General features: G+C 39.0%; 1 protein-coding gene across 1 annotated transcript in view; it reads left to right on the forward strand.

The window, feature by feature from the left end:
• Positions 1 to 839: 839 nt before the first annotated feature.
• LOC309602842 (myosin-IIIa-like) overlaps positions 840 to 19,464 on the forward strand; it is a gene marked incomplete at both ends in the record, with an annotated part of 42,719 nt that continues 24,094 nt past the window's right edge. The window contains 2 exons of the mRNA XM_082336858.1: positions 840 to 1,007; positions 5,706 to 5,840. Of these exons, the coding sequence (XP_082192984.1) occupies positions 840 to 1,007; positions 5,706 to 5,840 (303 nt within the window). The remainder of the gene's footprint in view (positions 1,008 to 5,705; positions 5,841 to 19,464) is intronic.

Genomic DNA, 19,464 nt, shown 5'->3' on the forward strand with positions numbered 1-19,464 from the left:
TTTCTACTGAGGTTTTGGCTGTTCTTAACAAGGGGTAAAGGTTGGGTTTCTGTTTTGTTGTTGTTTGTCTGGGTCTGTGTTTGGGCTTTGTTTTTACCAGTGTAGCCACCATGAAGGCACGTATAAGTGAATTGTATCCATCATTGACCAGGGCATAGATGTAACCTGGTCAGTGGTGGATACAATTCCATCGTTGTAAAAGGTGTTTCCTTTACAGTATGTAAAACAGTTGTTAATGAATGTACATCAGTAAACACGTTTTCCATGACTGTGAATGCTTGGCTGTCAGAAGACCATAATATTGTGAAAAGATCTGCCACTTTGATCTGCTTGGCCTTAAGAGATTTATATAAAAATTCAAATGGTAGTGTAGGATTATAAAACTAACTGTTTGCTGTAAAAGTTTGAATGAACCTAATGCTACTATTTAACGTGTTTTGTTTTTTCCCTTCTTGCCTGATTCTTGGTAATGGAGCCAAGTTCTTTTGGATTTTATGAACTTGACTCCCATTCCCCTGCCCCTCAAAAAATTCCAGTGACATTATAGTTTCATTGAAGTGCATGGGAAAGCTTCTACTGACTTCACTCAAGCCTGAAATTAGTTCAAATTATTATTTGAATTTCTCTTCATTTGATATTGTGTTGGCGGCATGTACCTGTATTAAGTTCAGCATTTCTTGTTCTTTATGCTTCTACTGCAGGCACACTACACGCAAAAACATTTCTAGTGTTTGAGACTGGAATGTGTGTTTCTCTTCACATTTGGAGGAAACAGATTGCTATTAACCATTTGTTGAGTGAACACTGAATTCTCTTTTTCCTAGGAGCCATCATTTGAGATGCTTCCGTTGACTGGGAAAACAATAATATTTGATAGCTTTCCTGATCCTTCAGATACCTGGGAAATAATTGAGACTATTGGCAAAGGAACATATGGAAAAGTTTTCAAGGTGTTAAATAAGAAAAATGGCAGCAAAGCAGCCGTCAAAATTTTGGATCCTGTTCACGTAAGCTACTTAAATTACTTGGTTTGTGCTTATTTAATTGTAAGTGAATTTATGTAGTCTTTTTTTCTTTTAATTCTTTTAATCTTGGTAGATCATTGGCATTAGAAGTGAAACTGAAATAAATTGCTTCAACCTGCTAAGTATCAGGCTCGCTATCAATGCATTTTCGTATCATAAGTGATCTTGGAAGTGGTTGCATATGGTAGAAGTCAGAAGTATACCTAAACTTTGTTACTCTTACTTTTGGTTTCCCCTTGTTTATCTCTTACTTTCAGAAGCAGAGCTTCTTTTCAGTACCAGGAGTCCTAGCTTCTTCTATTTTTGCTGTTGTTCCCTTTCTCTTTTTTTTACGTACTAGCCAGTAAGAAAGTTATGTACTTTTAAGTGCTTTAGATGTACCTTCAAGCATCTGTTTTGAGTACATGCTTTTAGCTGAGTTACATGCTAAGAGTGATAGTTTAAAAATAAAATAGCGTACTTGATTTTTATTGTTACTGTTGGTTCTGTGTTTCCAGAATGTGCCAAAATATGTAGATAGCACAGAGGGATCCATCTTTTCAAATGGAAAACACAAAGGCAATAGCTCCTACACACAAAGCACCAGGTGACTGGGAGGTGGAATTATTATGTTGTAGAGTATGGTTTTGTTCTCAATAATTGACATTTGTTGGGTGGCAGATTAATCCTCAAAGAGTAAGGAAGAACATTAGTCTGGGTTGTAAAGGCATACCCCGTTAACTTCAGTGGTGCTGCATGTGGCTTGGGATTTTTCTTGAGAACAGTAACCCGCAAAACATGGACAAGGAGCTGTTCCTGTTTCAAGTGGCCCCTTTGAGTTCATCTTTTGCACTCCCAGTATAGGGTTGAGGCATGTGCTTCCATTGCAGGACCTCTGGGCAGGAAGGGAAGAGCACGTCATGCCGTGTGAAACTGGAGCTGCTCCAGCCGTCTGGAGCTGCTCAGCCACACAGGGCTCTGTCTAGCCCTGCATATCGCACAGTGTCAAATTATGATCCCATGGCCTTTAAGCCCATGAAATGTGTTTGTGAAAACATAGCATCTTGCATTATCTTTGCTGTGTTTTTTGTTGATCTGCTTTTTATTTCAGCGTGCTTTCAAAGCAACAAAAGGAGGCTCATCTCAATTCAGTATCACGTACCTTTCCCAAAGTAAACATGATTTGCAGCCAAGCGATAAGGACCTTGATGAATTCAAATGCATTGGAAACTCTATTTTTGACTGTTGCTTTCTGTAAACAAGGCTTGTGTGCTTACAATGAATAGGCAGGACTTTCTTGCAGTTGGTGTTGTCTAAATGCTTGTATGGCAGGAAATGCTTCTGCTTTCATCTATTTCACAAGTGTTCAGGAATGATTCTTAGGTGGCAGCTGGCTGTGGTAGGGATTACTGCAGGCATCGGGGGAACTTTCAATGTTGTGTACACTTTGGAGGTTGTAGGAAAAGGATAAAGGATAATGACAGGAAGAAAGAAGAGGTAGTAAAGCTGATGCTAGAGGAAAGAGAAATAGACTAAGGAGATAGGGGAGTAGAATGTAAAGAAAACAGAAGAAAGAGTGGATAAAGATGCAGCATAAGAAACTGAAGAAGGGAAAAGGTATAACTGATGAAAACAGATTCATTATTTGAATGAAAAAATGGAAGTAATGCAGTCAACATCGCACTCCAAGACTTGAATCTTTTAACTAAATATATTCCCCTTTTTATTGTAAGAATACTATTCTTCTTTTCCCCCTCCTGTTTACAGGATGTCTGGAGTAGATGCTGTACCTCCATATTACTGTTAAAATGGCAATCCTATATTAGAAATATGGTGAAAACAATAAACTAGCTCTTTTTGTTTAAACTGAAAGTATTATTAGTGGCTGCAGAGGGAGCCATTGCAATGAAGAAAGATACTTTCCATATTTTCTTCTTTAAATTTTACAATTTTTTTCTTTGAAATGGTTTCAGAATTGTGCCACTTGAGAGGTGGACTGAAAAAAACAAGCAGAAGAAACGTGGTTTTATATCACTTGGTTTAACTGCTATTTCCAAATTAAAGTGGGAAACTACATTATCATGGGTGATGTGAGACTGAAATAAGCATTTCATGTTTAATCCTTTAGAGCTCTCAGATTCTTTGTGTTGAATAACAGCTCAGCTTTTTGCAACTGAAACAGGAAAGTGAAGGTGTTGAAATGAGAATATATGAGGATGGAACTGAGAATGCTCTTAGTCTTGTCCTCGGGGCTATAAGTAAATACCATTGTACTTTAGGGCTCTTAGCCAAATTATCCTATGTCTAAGTTCACATGAAAATATTCCCTCTAACGTTTCTAAAAGAGGTACTCTTATGCAGGTAAATATGTTCAATTCAACCAAATATTTCAAGTTCTCTTCCTTCATAAAATGCAGAGGAAGATTTTTCTTTCTAGTATGCACAGAATGAATATTCTATTCATTTCATTCTCTCTCTTTTTATTTCTCCTTATAATAGTAAAAATCTCATAAAATCTGAGTACCCCTCAGGAGATGGAAACCTCTATTAAATCACAGTAGGACAGTGGGCTAATTCTCTTCCAGTTTCCCCAAGGCAGCCAGGACTATTGTATGTTTTGTGTGTAGTTTTTTGGCTTTCGACTCTTTGGTTTTTTCGTGTTTTGTGTGGGTTTCTTTTGTTTGTTTGTTTGTTTGTTTTTTCTTTATGATCTGTCCTTTTGTTTTTGCCAGATGCATTTTCTCTGTTCATCCCTTCTTATCTTTTACTCTTTCCCTTTCCTTCCTCTGCCACCTTCAGTGCCTTGGTTCTTTCTTCCTTCCTTGCACCTCTTTTTTTATTGGCTGTATTCTGTGTTGTGCCTATGGGAAAATTAACTTAAAGTGAGTTCCTCCTTTTTTTGAAAGAGGAAAATTTTTGCTGTTTTTCAGCTACTCCAATAATAAATCTCTAAAACCCTTCCTTATGAGAAGACTTATTCTTGTAATATCAATATGAAAGTTTAATGGCCCTGTTCTTGAAGATAGCAGAGACGGGCAAACTTCTTTGAGACCAGTCAAGCTGGTCTCAAGACAAAAGGCCAATATGAGGTACTTCAGTTGGATTTAGCATTGGAGAGAGCTGTGTAAGAAACAAGTGAGCAAAGTCCTCTTAGGGGCAGATATCTTTGGTGGTGAACAAAATGAGGAGGAGTATCATTCATTGGGAATACAAAGCATCCCTTTTCTCTGCCATGGTCACTTCTGTTTGGCAGTGGTGAGACAGGTTTTTGGCACTGAGTAGGTGCTTTTCATTGATATAAAATCTGTTGCTGTGGATAGTGGAGTTCATAGGTAGCCTTCCTCTAGAATTGATTTTTTAATTTCTATTTCTTTTGAGGTGGACATAAATAGCAAATTATATTAAAAATATTTTAAATCTGGAAACAAGTATGTTAACATTTTTTTTGAGATCTAAGCAATGGGGGAAAATGACTGCAGCTATTCTGCCTTTACCTGTGGCCAGGATGGATTGAATATTTTCTCAGCATGACTGAAACAGAGTCTGATAGTGTCCCTCAATGAGCAATTCCAGTGCATAGGTGGAAGGGGTTACCTGAGTCATCCAGTGCCTACCGTTGCTAGCATCCATGTTTGGTCTGAAAGGGCTTGCACAGCTCCTGGTGCATGTGTTGGCAAAAATTGTCCTCATCTCTCACCTCCAAATGGATTTCCCTCACTGTGTAAGAAACCCGAGATCTCTAATGAAAGACTGACAAAAAGCCACAGCTCTCATAGCTCAGTAGGAGAAGCCAGAGTGATCATGGATGTCACCAATTTCTATGATAGCAGAAAATTCTAGAAAGTGGGATGATGTCCACAATGATGAACCATGACAGATGATAAATAAGTAAGATGGAGGAGGAGGCTGAGGGGAGACCTTGTTGCTCTCTACAACTACCTGAAAGGAGGTTGTAGCGAGGTGGGGGTCGGTCTCTTCTCCCAAATAACAAGTGATAGGATGAGAGGAAATGGCCTCAAGTTGTGCAAGGGGAGGTTTAGATTGGATGTTAGGAAAAATTTCTTCACCGAAAGGGCAGTCAGGCACTGGAACAGGCTGCCCAGGGAGGCGGTTGAGTCCCCATCCCTGGAGGTATTTAAAAGATGCGTAGATGTGGAGCTGAGGGACATGGTTTAGTGGTGGACTTGGCAGTGTTAGGTTAATGGTTGGACTTGATGATCTTGAAGGTCTTTTCCAACCTAGATGATTCTGTGATTCCAGGATGGGGTTGCAGTCATACTTGTTTGTTCACAAAGGGGCAGAGAGGTGATTCCAGATGCACCATCTCAAGCTGGGGATACCCTTGAGACTGGAGAAGTAACATGTGACTTCCTGAGGCATCTGCATACCTGCCCACTTGTGGATGGCACTGGCTCTGCCTTGAAATGCTCCTTCCCCATTCTCCTGAGGGCTGCTCTGTCATACCTGGTGTTTTCATTACTTGAAATTGATAAAGACTAAGTCAGAAAAGAGATGACTGGTTTGTATTGAGTAAACAAAACCAAGCTTTGTAGCCCTGCAAATGGTACATTCATGTTCTGTTTGGTTTTTTCTTTGTACTATTTCAAACTACATTTGAACAGCCAGAAAATGCTGTGTTGGGTTTTTAAAACGGCTATCATTATTTATTAACCGTTATGTATTTCTCATTTGTGACACTAGGATATTGATGAAGAAATTGAAGCCGAGTACAACATTTTGAAAGCTCTCTCTGATCATCCCAATGTAGTCAAATTTTACGGCATGTACTATAAGAAAGATGTGAAAAATGGAGACCAGCTTTGGCTAGTTCTTGAGGTAAATAATTCAGAAAAATAAGAGTTTTCTTCCAGTTGGCATTCCTATGTTGAGTATAAACTTGATGAATGAGATGCAAGTCATTTGTTTGATGTTCTTCTTGAAAGTGGTTGCATGTGAAGCGATAAATTCTATTGTTTAGTCTTTTCAGTGTTCTGAATTAATGGTCTGCTCTGAGTTCAGCATTCTTATTTTGATATTATACTGATAGTGCTGTGCCTTCAGAATTAGGATATAAATTCTAATAGGACTTCATAGGATTTGCTACCTAAAATCTTTCTTTGGTGAAAGGCTTGTCATGGGAATCATCCTCTGGTAGCATTTCTTTAAATATGACTAAGATATGACATAGCAGTTAAAGAAGCCACTGTGATGATTTTTCTTCTAAATGAAATGATAGAGGTTAATTAATTGAATTGCTTTTTTTTGTGCAAGGAAATGCACAAATAGATAAATAAGCCAATAAAAACAGGCTACTGCCCAAATACTGTTGAAAGCAGCAGGATTTCCTCAAATGGAGTCAGAGCAAGGTAAGGCCTGTAATTTGTGTGTTTCAGTCTGTAGTTTTGACTAATCTAGGAGCAAAGAGCTTGATCGTTACAGTTTTCATAGACTCACTATAACCTATTCTGCAAAAACTTCTTCCTCTCCCCAGAGGAAAATGAAGAAGAATGTCTCTGACAGGAATAGTGTGTCTTTCATAACAATCAAGGCTCTTGCTGATGTTGGATCAGTGTTTGATAAGGTTGAGATTGAAGAATTGGTTGTATTTTATGATTTGTCAGCTAAGTGAATACAAATCTCCTGCCAAATATCGCAATGATACAATGGTATCTAATCCTGGAAACAGGCTGTAAAAAATGCTTAAGTTCTGAAAGCTTTTCCAAATTCTTCTGACTTGCATTGGGAAGATGTTTTTAAGAATAGTTTGCATTGGAAATCATAATAAATGATTAGGTTAGACTGACATCAAAAGATGTCAGCTCTTTGTGCAGTGAGTGTCTTTGAAAATCTAGCTTCTATTGTGTCTGCTGGACATTTGAAACTCCATCTGTGAAACTTCTGGCCTGTAAAAGATGGATGCCAAACAGTGAGGATGGAACAGACTGTGAGGAAACAGTCAAGTGTTTATATTTTAACTTTTATATTTCACACGGATTTATTTTCTTAATGTGAAAAACACAAGCCTACATCTGGAATATAAGTTTTATATTTACTCTTTGCATGCCAAGCTGTACATGTGCAAGTGGAGTGTGTGGAATAGTTTTGGATGCTTTCTGTCACTGCACATGTAGATCCATGAACGCAGTGGATTTCAGTTGGTGTGTGTACGCGTAGATACGCATAAGTAGTAAAATAAATGCCAATGATGACTTTGGTGAAGCTTTCCTTTTAATAAAAGTATCTGTGAAAGAAAACTGTCGTGGAACAGATTCCTCTGTTGAAGTGTCACCTTCCTTTCAGCTTGTATGCAGCTTTACAGGGCTGTTGCAGTTCGTTTTTTACCGTAGCTATTCAGATGTCCTACAGTTTATAAGAATGAAGATATCTTCTTCATCTCCATTCTGTTTTGTTGTTTTTTTTTTTTAACAATATATTTGTGTCTAAATTCATAAAGGTGGTGATTAGTCTTTCCTTTAGCTTACAGAGGCCTCTATTTCCATTGCTTTGGGCCTTGGGTTTTTTCTTAATTTATTTTGTCATAAAAGAGCATTTTCACTTCAGAATTGTTGCTTCCCCTGAAGAGGGGAATCCAGTCTTGAAATTTAGATTTGCAGAGTTTGATACCAAGGAGGAGATCTTTCTCATCTCCTTCTCTCAAAAAAGCTATTAACTAATCCCTGCAAATTCTGTGTGATCCTCTGAAATGAAGATGGACCTTTTGCAGTCTGCACCTAGGCTGTTGATATGTTCCCATAGAGTGGAAGGACAAACAGTGTAGACCAATGCAGTTTGCATAGTCTGAAGCAGCTTCCATAGTATCTGAATGCAAAATGATGTCAAGGAGGAAACGTAGAGAGTCAAATGCAGACTATTGTGCACTGTAGTATTCTGGATTCCTGCAAAGCTGCAGCTGCCAGGAAGAGCTTACAGGAGCAGTGGGGCATTGAAAGTAGAGCTTGTTGCTCTGCTTTGCTTTTGTGTTCTGTGATGGGATCTGTGGGCAGGAGGTTTTGGAGGGAAAGTTTTTCAAATTCCACTAGGAATGGGTTGTGATAGATGGCAAAACTCAGCATTTAGTAATGGGCTTAGAGCCACCACTGTAGTTTACCAATAGAGTTACTTTGTGGAGTGTTTGAATCTGTTTATGTAAATATTATTAAATCATTTTTTCCTAGAGGAGAAAAATCCTCAGCTCTTTAAAGACATGTCCCACGCAATGTATCAACAGCAAGCCAGTCTGGAAAGAAAGGTTGTTGCCAGGTTTCTTTTCTCCTAATTCAGTCTTCAGCATTGGTTATATGAACTGTACTGTTCAATTCTTACACCTTTTTTAGTATATATAGTGTGATGATTTTTGATGTATCCCATAGTTTTTGGTAGCTGTTTTGTGTTGCACTTGACCATGTTTGGGTTTTAGGGAAAAGAGGCCAATCAGGTATGAACTAGGCTAAGATAAGTGTCTGAGGTACAGTTTTGAGGCCCAAACTGACCAAGTAGCTAAAAAGGCTATCCTACAATATTGTAAAGGGTTCTTGAGAGATTTAGTCCTGAATACTTGAATTATCATAAAATTGTCAGACCTCATAAGTTACCACCCATTCTGAATACTGGAAAAGACCTTGGATGGGTTTATGATGAGATTATTGCAGCCTTAGTGTGAAATATTCCACCCCACCTTCCATCTCTGTTTTCGAAAATGAATCTGTTCTTATGCGATTTGGTACCTGTTAAACCTGTACTCTCCAATTCTTGGACAAGGTAGTTGAACATTGCTCTTTTAACTAAAACTGACGTTTTCATTTGCTGCTCACTCTAAGGCATATGTCAACAGTGAGGCACTGGGTGTTCACAATCCAGGTTGAAGGTATTGTCCTCTGACTAGAAATGATTGAACCAGATGACTATCAGGAAATATTTACGTATAATAAATGGAATTTGGAGCTGACCTATTGGTGTGGGTCATCTGACAGCTTCTGTGTCTATAGAAGCCAAAACTAGTTGCTTCAGAGTGATGGAAATGATATGTTACAGAATAATCCTGGGTAAACATGACATTTCTTCCAAATCTCTTCACTTAATAATTGCCTAATAGCGCATGCCTTCATAGAAAATCTTTTTTCCAATTTGAAGTGAAATTCCTCATTTTCTACTGAACTCTTGGATTTCATTTTCTTTGTTGTATTTCTCTGTCTCTGTGCTGACGTGCAGATTACCTAACTGATCCTGTAAGCATTTTGAAGGTGCAGTGCTGTGAGCTGGAAATATGCTTCTGAGAGCGTAGGAGCTATTGTTCATTAATCTTTTCTGTTAAAATAAACAAATATCTTTTTAATATAATAAAGTCAATCTCATACTTTGATTTAACCTTTCAGTGTAGATCTAATCAGTTAAAAAACGTGCATAATGATTACTTGGAAAAATAAGCAACCTTTTTGCATAACACACTTCTGTGTGTGACACTCTAGTACAGTATTTGTAGAAGTGTGCAGTTACTATGTTATGTTCATCTTAATGTATAAGGACCTAAATCTGAGACTAGTATAGAATATGAATTTTAACAAAAAATTAAAAACTGGAGGAGAACTAATAATATGAGAGCTTTTAGCGTCAGTAGCATTTTTTGGTGATAAAGTAACCTAACTTTCTCAGTTCAGCATTTTTCAGGAAACCACCTGCAGGAATGAATGTGAAACAGGAATACCTTTGTATGGAATAACAGTACCCTTGACTCTCATTTCTGAAATGCCCTTCTCTCTATAGGCTGCACTCAGATAGGCTGAACATCTGCCCCTGTGTGGATGCTGTTCTAATCACGTTTATCATAAAGAATATTGCTGGAGGGAGGATTCTTGCCAGGTGTATTAAGCCTTGTCACATGTGTCCAGAGATGCAGGCAGAAGAAATTGGCCTATTGAATCTGTGTTGAAAAGAAACCACTTGAGTATTATACTTGAGATGAATCAGCTTAGCAATTTCGCGTCAGCAGACATCAGCATGATGACACAGCTAAGGCAGAGTGTGCTATAGCCCATTTCTTTCTGCTCTGGGTGTTAGTTCAGAAGGGAATAGATCTGAGATAGTTGGAAATCAGCTGATGGAGCAGAGGGGTAAATCATATCAGGACCTACAGGTGAGCGTGTAGGTCAAGGGCAGGTGGGGAGAACAAGTGGCACAGCCCTTGCCTGTGCAAAGAACAACCTGGTGAAGGCTGAAAATACCACAGCAAGGTAAATGGTAGGTCTTGCACAGCTTTTACTTGCTACTGTAAGCCAGAGGCCAAGAATCATAATGCAACATTTCTATAGTTCATTTCCTACACAGATCAGGTAGAACTTTAAGAAGCATCTCAGTCCATTTCCAAAAGACATATAGTTACGCATGCCATATTTGAGATGGATTTGGGTTTGTGAGTCACATAAGTAAGCTAGTATATTTTATCATTCTCGATATGTTTTTATGCTTAGGAAATAGAGGGAACATTCATTATTTTTATAGTAAAAAAAAAAAAAGATTTTGTTTTCATGAGTTAAAACTTAGCTTGGCAGGGAAAAAAATTTGGATGGAGCGACTTGCCACCTAAAAATACAGTTTTGTAATATCAAAGGATTTTGTAGAAACCTCTCCATTATCTGTCCATTTCTGGAGAGGTGGAGGGAATCACCAAAAGTTATAGAAATAAATTGCTTTGTGCTGAATGTCAAGAAAACTGTCAAAGCATTCTTTTGAGGTGCTTTGGTTCTCCTAGTGTGTACATGAACATTTCAAGAACATTTGCAATGCCCTGCTGAGTTAGACCAATGGTCCATGTAGCACAGCATTCTGTCTCCTGTGGTGGCACTAGAAGATGCCATTTAGGAAGAGTCTGTCCAATTTTTGCATTCCCATTCCTCTCATGCTCTCCAGCAACCACAACTGTTGTATTAAGGATGACTCAGACTATTCTATTTAGTATCCATTTATGGACACAGTAAACCTGATGATGATACTGTCATGCTATACATGCTCCTCTTAGAGCATGCAATTTTAATTTTTGTGTCATTATTATATACTTATTACTACATATAATATTCCACATACTAGAATATAATGTTTTCAACATTACGAAAACATTTCCAAATCAAAATATTTTTCTATGTGTGGTAAGAAATTTAGAATCCTGTTCATTTGAAAAGGAGGAATATGTTACAATTTGCAGTGGACTGCAAGCTCTGTTTTCTGACCAGGTACTTAAAAAGTACCTTCACAAACAGTATTTGAGTAGCTAGCGCAATCTGTACAGGTGCTGGTTATGCACAGTCCAGACTGAAATGAACCTGATTCACCTTCATTCTCGTGTAGCACCTTTTCTTGTTCTAGTGTAATCTTCATCAGAGAAATCATGTGAAAGGGTAGAATAGCTTGTGCTTGGAACCTGCTTGTCTGAAGAAGTGGCATGTTAGCCTTTTCCATTCCGTCAACCTTATAACAAGGGAAAATAAATGCATAAAATAAATTGGCTACTTGTATCATTCTACACTGTTGCAGGCAAAGTGGTATACTTGGAGTTCAATCTTCTAGATGTTTCTTAATGTTAATTGAACCTGCTAACCAGGCACTGGTAACTCAAAAAAATTGCAGAAAGATTATCTTGAAGGATTATAGTGATACCGTTGGCAGCTATGTTTGCTAATTTAAAATTTACCTGAAGTGATTCAAATTTGTTCTTTTTGATCTTTTAAAGTTAACATCAAGAGGAAAAATTTTAAATGTACAAATACCTAAATTGTCTTTTTAAATCCTTGGGATGCTTCTATTTGTTTTGCTTTTTTCAGAAAGAACAAAACCATTAAACTCAGTAAGTAGAAGCTCTCAGACATTGGAATTAAACTAGAACACAGAAAATTGTAGTGCTTCAGTTCACCTGGTCCTCTTTTTGCAAGCATAGACAAAGTATAAACCCAGGGTGTGGATTCCATTTAATCTGAGTGAGATCACTGTAGCCCCATATGGAAAAAAGAAAGGAAGTGCCAGTATACCAAACTGTGAACCTGCTGTACCAGGGTAATGGCAGTCCATTGCTACTAGATAACTTCTAGTGGCTTGCCTGGCCTGGGAAAGCTTGCACATCTAGCCAAAATGCTTGTAACAGGGTCAGAACTGTGAGAGAACCTATCTGACAAAGACTGTTGCTGTGTGGTAAGCACAGGGTAGTAAAACAGTGTTGTTCCTACTCAGTTACCAATTATAAGGGCGGTTGCAATTGTCTGGTGAGTCACTTGCATATACTGAGTATATAACAAGCTGAGATCCCCTGATAGAAGTCCTTTCTGGTTTTGTGCAGATCCTTTAGAAGAATTACCATTCTTGAATTTGCCCAGAGATGGAGAGCCCAGCACAATGCGTAGAGTATCAATTACTTACTCCTTTCCAGTCCTACAAGTGAGCCTTTATAGCAGGGATCTTACATCAAAGCTTTAAGCCAAATAGAACAAATGGATTTGGAAATGGAGAACCAAGGGGATAACAGAAGTCAGTTGTGATCTCAAGCAGCTGCAAGCATTTATCAGCATTGCAGCACAGAAGAGTTACTGAGGATTTGGAGGAGGATAGTGGTGTGGTTTTCTGTTTGTTTTGGCTGCTTCTTCAAAGCAGAAAGAAAAACATGTTATGCTTACAGTTAGCCGGTGATAGATGCCAACACTGTGAGTTGATCAAGGATAGTAGATCTGTTGCTGCCTAAGGGAAGGTATTAGGACTGCTATGGGTCCTGACAGTAAAAGCAACTAGCTCGTATCTGATGTAATTGGGAAGGGGCAGCCAGCATGAGGGTTGAGGGGAAGACTGGCATGGTCAGAGGTGGCCGGTTAGGGATAAGAATTCACCAAGGCCAAGAGAAGGAGGTGTTGCAGTATATGCTGGGTAAAATGAAGAATGCTGAGCAATACATCTGCACTGCTGCATCTGGCCTGGAGTGAGTCTGCTGTGCTGTTGCACTGTTGTATCTGGTGTTTGGAGAGAGAAGTTTAGCAAATCAGATGCTTCCAGATGTTTGCAAATGCTAACTGTGGTCACAGAGACAGTACTAGAATTCATGAAATATGTATAAATTTTCCTCACAGATTGGTAAATGAACAGTGACAGCACAATTTACGTATGTGTCAGATAGAGAAAAATTAGTATAATTAATGCCCAAATCTTGTGTGGCTAATAGTTTTGGATCCTTCACTGACCTACTATCATGGAAGAGGTTCTGATCATGTTGTTTTTTTGACATTGCATGTAATTCTAATATGTGGTGTAATTCACTGAACGTCATCTCTTTTTTTTGTTCTTTTTTTTTTCTTTTTTTTTTCTTTTTTTAATAAGAAGAAATCCTCTGCTCTGTTATATAATGTCCTGTCTGTGAAGTGTAGTTATGCATCTAAAGAAGTATCAGTTTCAGTAGGTCTAGTTGCATTGGGGAAGGGAGATTTCTTTTTTCAGCTGAGGAGCTGCGACACTAACGGTGTAATTCTAGATTGCGGTGTGGTTTGTTACAAAAGAGGAGCAACCACTGGCTGAAGTAAGATCTACGTATCTGTATTTTTAAAAAAATTGAGGCTAAAATAGCCAGAAGCATAATATGGACTTCTAGGATGAGGACAACCATAAAAATATCTTATGAAATTCAGATCCCTTTCCTACCTCCGTACACAGAAAAGCAGACAGACATCTATCATCCAAATATTTTTGCTGCTGTTGTGTGGCTTAACGTGGGCGAGGCTTCAGCTGTTTGAGAGCTGGGAGACTGGGTGATGTAAAACATGAAAAGAGACAAGAAGCTGTAAGAAACAAACAAACAAAAACCAACAACAAAACAAACAAACAAAAAAAAACCCCTGCAAAAAAACCCCACAAAAAACTGAAAGAGATGCTTCAACTTTTATACTTGTCTCAAATTTTGCAGTAGGTGACAATATATTTCCTTCTGACTCATTAATTTTGATATTATGAGCTCTGTAGGGGGACTGATAAGTTCTGTGTGCTAGGTAAACACATCAATATTTTAAAAAATCTGTTTATCTAGATGATCTGCCTTGACCAAGGATGCAATGCCTTTACCTCAGTCCCATATCCCAGTCTAAAAAGGCGAGGAGTCCTGTAACATGTATGGGGCAGGGGATGGGTGTGGTTCTTGCAGGGAGAATGTGCTGTCACCCCCACATGGGCAACACAACGAGACTCTTCACAAGACACTGCTCCTTTTCTGCATCCAGGCATAGCCTACTGCTTCAGAGCGCTGTTTGTGCCAAAGCAGGCTGGGCATGGAAAAGAAAAGCTCAGAGCCAGGCAGGTCGTTCTGTCCTTGTCTCTTGCTGAGCTTTCCAGCGCCATGTAAGAGTCCTGATGGCCAGCAGTAAAGCATTTTTCTCTCCATTAGCTTTATCATCTCTTTCGTTTCTCAGCTAATGGTGTCGTCACTCTTCATGGCACCTCCCAGTGTGTGGAAGGAGAGAGGAGCTGCTGTCAGTGTTGCAAAGCAGCTAATGCTTGTTCTTGATGTGGAAAGATGTTTGGCTGAAAAATCTGCAGCCTCAGAGCCTGCAGCCTGCAGGAAGGCTCGGAGCATGGGGAGACACTGATCTTGCGATCTCCTTCTGGGATGTTGCATGGTGGGAGTGACTTAGACTACTGAATCTGAAGTTTAGCAGGCAATTTCATGTCATTTAAGTTGTTGGGACTTCAATTGTTGAACTCCATTCGGATGAAGATTTTTGTCTTAAAAAAATAATACAATTGTAAGGAATGGGTAGGAGTATGAAAACTGGAGTTGTTCTTATTGCTGTGATGGTTTTGGCGAGAGTGGAAAAATCCAAATTCAGTGACATGCATTGTTCTGCGAGGCCTCTCTGAATAATGAGCGCAGGCTGGAGTAAGTCTCACAGGAATCTGAGGGAATGCCTAGAAGCAGGACCCAGTGGTCTCATTTTGGCTTTCAAAGAGATGAGCCTACCTGAGATAAACTAGAGACATCGCTATGTAGGTTACTGCTCTTTTACATGAAATAGAGGACCTCATGGTATGTACAGATGAATAATTTATTTAGGATTTTCCTCTGGCATGTTTACAGTGTACTTTTGTTAGATACAGCAGTTACTATATGCAGGTATGTTTCCATCTAAGGGAATAAAGACAAGTTTGTGGAGTTTAAAAAAAGCTTTGGATGGAAGTTGTTCTATATAATAGAATATATAATAAGAGTTATAATAAAGCAGATATGCACCTTTTTTCAATATGGGAGATTTACTACAAAACAATAATCTTTCAGGAAATTAGCATAGCGGAAAATAACTAGTCCCTTTGGGTTTTATGGGGGTGGGGTGGGTGAAAGGGAATTGTCATTTTTCTAAATATTATCAGGTATTTCCAAATGACATATATAGAAGAAAAATTAAACAATTGAAAATTGCTTTTTTGTATTTCTCAACATGGGTCATTTTTCAGTAATGTCTTTGGTTATAATTGCTTCATTCAGACCAACACTGAATATTTTGATCCATTACATGTCTGAATCAGCCTTGATTTCTCCATTTCTAATGTGTCCCTCTTTGCTTCCCAATTATAGCAATTTTTCGCTCTTGAATTATATCCTATTTTCTCAAGATCAAAGATGTGTAGCTACAACTATCATTTGATGCTTCAAAGTTTTAGTAAATACTTGTAATTTCTCTGCGGAATGAGTATTTCATAGTACATTGTGGTTTGCACAGTCTGCATCTTCTAAACAACTGGTGAGCATATGTTATGGCCCACCTTGGTGGAGAATACTGCACAAACAAAAAGCTGGTTCTGAGTAACCTCCAACAATTTTTGCCACCATGGGTTAAAGCAAAAGCCCAGGAAAAAAACCCTGAGTTTTACCATTCCACTGTGTAATTAAATGGCATGTGAATACTATGTCTCTCACATTCTAATATTTAACATCACTTTGCTTTCTGTACATCTTATTTTTTATCATATCTTTACCAAAGATGTGAGGTTATTTAAAAAAAACAAAACAAAACAAAACACCAAAACCAAACCCCACATTTCCATAGCTTTTTGTTAAATCCCAAATTACCAAACCTCTTTTAGCTTTAGTGGGGGATGGCATCAATCATCGTAAGAATGCTTGGGCTAAGGCTTGTCTCTTTTTGCTTCAGACACCTGAGGGTTAAACAACTAAATTCAAGCGTGATAGACAATATGAGTTTGCTGTGTTTGTTCTCAGTTTACATGTTGGGTCCCTTTATAAAGGGAGTGACTTCAGCAAATAGTCTTGTCTGTAGGGAGAGAGGTCTCCTCGTCCTTGGTCTTTGTTGGGCAGAGAGGGCTGGAGGCTGCAGACTATGGGAGAAGAAAACTATAGCAAGGAACAGGGAGCCAGGGCATGCAGAAAGCAGGCAGCCAGGTGTCAGTGGTGACAAAAAGAAAAGTTTCCTGGGCTCGAGAAAGGATGTCAGTGTTTGTTGCAGTTCAGAAAGCTGCTGACTTTGCTGAAACCAAACCCTGGAAGCAAGGAACTGCCTTGCACAGACAGAGTGAGCAGGGAGAGATTGGGTTACAGAGCACTTTAATTTCAATTCTGTCTGATCTAGTCTCTCCGAGTTAATCATTCCAGTAGTTTATTTAAAGAAGAAAAAAGGAAAAAAAGAAGAATCTTTTGAGTTTAGCATCCTTTTTGTTATTACAAAATTCTCTTTAAGAATGTCTTGGAATGTCCTTCAGGATGTTCTTGCTGTGTTAGGGTCCCATGACAGTTACAGAGTCGCAGTAGCTCCTTTTGTAGTCACCAGAGAGAGGCAGGCAACTCCTGGAGCGGTTAAGCTGACCTCTCCTGCACACTCCTGCAAGGAGAGGAACTGCCTTTTGGCTGAGTGTGTTTCAGCTTCACTCCTTTTGTAAAAGGAGCCTTTAGACAAGCCCCATTGTTTGGATCTGTGCTTTCCAAGCCATGCTTTCAAACTCAATAGGGAAGATTTCTATTGCAGTAATTTAAATTACAGTGAATTATACTAAATTATTGTCTTCATGTAGGAACACAGACATAAAATGAATTACGTGTAGTGTGGACATGGTAGTACTTGGAACTACTGTCTGAACCCTGAATCATATAGAAATGATGCTACAAAAGAGGAAGGTGCTTTGAAACATTTCTTAATTGGTGAAGAGCGGATAAAAACAAGGTGGTTCTGAGCAGGCAATAAAAGCTGTGAAGTGCTTGCTGTTACCACAGGCTGCCCTATTTGCTTAGGAGATTCTGTGTGTTTTCCAGAGCCTCAGCTAAGTTTGCAGCAATCAGTAGAAATACTTCTGTTGACATTATTGATCCCAAACTTAGGCCTTGCTTTTTCTCCCTAGCCAAGTGAATGGTTTTGCACTCTAAATGTTATTTTTACCACTGCTCCTTGTGTATAATAAAACGATGAATTGCACTAAGTTTTCTGTATCAAAATGTTCTCTCTTGGTAAGCTGCCTCTTGCGTTTGCTCAGATAGTCCTGGGCTCTTTACTGACCAGTGCCTTTCAGTTTTGTAGTTAGGTTAGCTCTGATTTTGCAAAATGATCCTTCCATTTATTTGATTTTTAAAAAATTACAGCTGTGTTATGCGGTCGCCAGGCTGTGAAGCTATAGTTGAAGATCCTTCAGAATTTCTGTTGTAAGTATATTATCCAGTGATTTAGATCTCAGTTGCTTTACACAACACTATTCCAAATCATAGCTTGATACCACTTCAGCTGTATACTCTTTTGGGGAGGACATGTGGAGAGGAGTCGTGGACAGGTGATAAGTTAATTCCTTCATTAGCAACTTCATGAGGATGTAAATGTATTATATCATAACATAATACCTGAAAGGAGGTTGTAGCGAGGTGGGGGTCGGTCTCTTCTCCCAAGTAACAAGCGATAGGATAAGAGGAAACGGGCTCAAGTTGCACTAGGGGAGGTTTAGATTGGATACTAGGAAACTACTACTACTACTTCTTCACTGAAAGGTTAGTCAGATCCTGGAGCAGGCTGCCCGGGGAAGTGTTTGAGTGCCCATCCCTGGAGGTATTTAAAAGACGGGTAGATGTGGAGCTGAGGGACATGGTTTAGTGGTGGCCTTGGCAGTGTTAGGTTAACAGTTGGACTTGATGATCTTGAAGGTCTTCTCCAACCTAAGCAATTCTATGATTCTATAAAGAATGTGAGTTATGGCATGGTGCAATATGAAGCTTGCATCAGGAAGAGCTAGCAGGGGAATTCAGCTGGGCTGTGCCCAGTAAACCTTTTGTACAGCACTGTCACCTACTTGCTTTTTTTCATTGTGTTAGAGACAAAACAACATTACAAATGTTTTAGAACAGAAAAAATCCTCCTTTGAGGGGATTACTTCTTTTTCTTGTGCATGTAAAGACTGGTAGCTTCATTCAATTATGCTGAGTTTGAAAGAAGAAATTTAGAAAAATACAATGTTGGCATAGATGTGGCTTTTCCATTTTGGCCATGGTGTGAGGTAGAGATATCTATGTCCTGACTGAGCAAGATAAGAGGGTGTGAAGGCCAGCATTGCATAAGATGGAATAGGCAAAATTTTCCTCTGGCTGGCTGTCTTGTCAGTGCATGTGTATGACAAAGAAAATAAGAAGTTAAAACCCAAACTGAAAGTGAAGAAATCAGAAGCAACAAACAAACACCCGTGAGGCTGTGACTAACACAGCCCTGGAGGTGCTAGATGATACAAGAGAGCAAAGTTATAAATACCACACGGTTTGTGATCACTGAAGCTAAATAATTCAGGAAAGATGTCTGTTTCAGTGATAAGTTTCATTCACGCTAAATTGAAAGCAATCTACCTAAAAGCACAGAGCATTGCTATGGTTTCTTTTGGTTATGGGTTATCTTGTGCTGTTGTTAGGAAAAACAGGAGCCACAGTGCATGTCTTTCTTCCATTTGAGGTGAAATTAAAACTATGCTGCACAGACAGGAGCTGTGTATTCAAGCACTTGGCCTGTTGAAGAAACTGATTTAGTTCCCTGTAAGTCTTCGCAAGGACCTTCAGGTATTCATGGTAAGTGTTAGGTGCTGCCAGTGGAATGCGCTCTTTGGTGGTAATAGTTGTGAAGACATGTCACACCGTCGGCAGAGAACGGGAGTTAATCTGGTCACAGCTGACCCTGTGTCACAGCCAGGATTGTGAGACGGATTGTCCATCAAGTTCTGTCTTGGGGCCAGAAGGCAAAGAAAGTGACTCTGGAAATGGCTGTATCAGGTTGATTCTGTTCTAATAGAGAAGATTTCTTTTGAAAAGTTGACGATGGAAGGAAGTTTGAGTGAAAAAGGCCCCAAAATAATTGTGTTGACTTTTATGAGGAAAGGAAGGATGGTGCAGCAGCAGGGTAAGGATAATGGGCTTTAGGAGAGTATGCTTTACCCAGCTTGGGGAACTGGAAGGTACCTGTGCTTAGGAAAAATAGTG

This window comes from Platalea leucorodia (assembly GCF_965183815.1).
Source record: "Platalea leucorodia genome assembly, chromosome: 1".
NCBI classification, from domain to species: Eukaryota; Metazoa; Chordata; class Aves; order Pelecaniformes; family Threskiornithidae; genus Platalea; species Platalea leucorodia.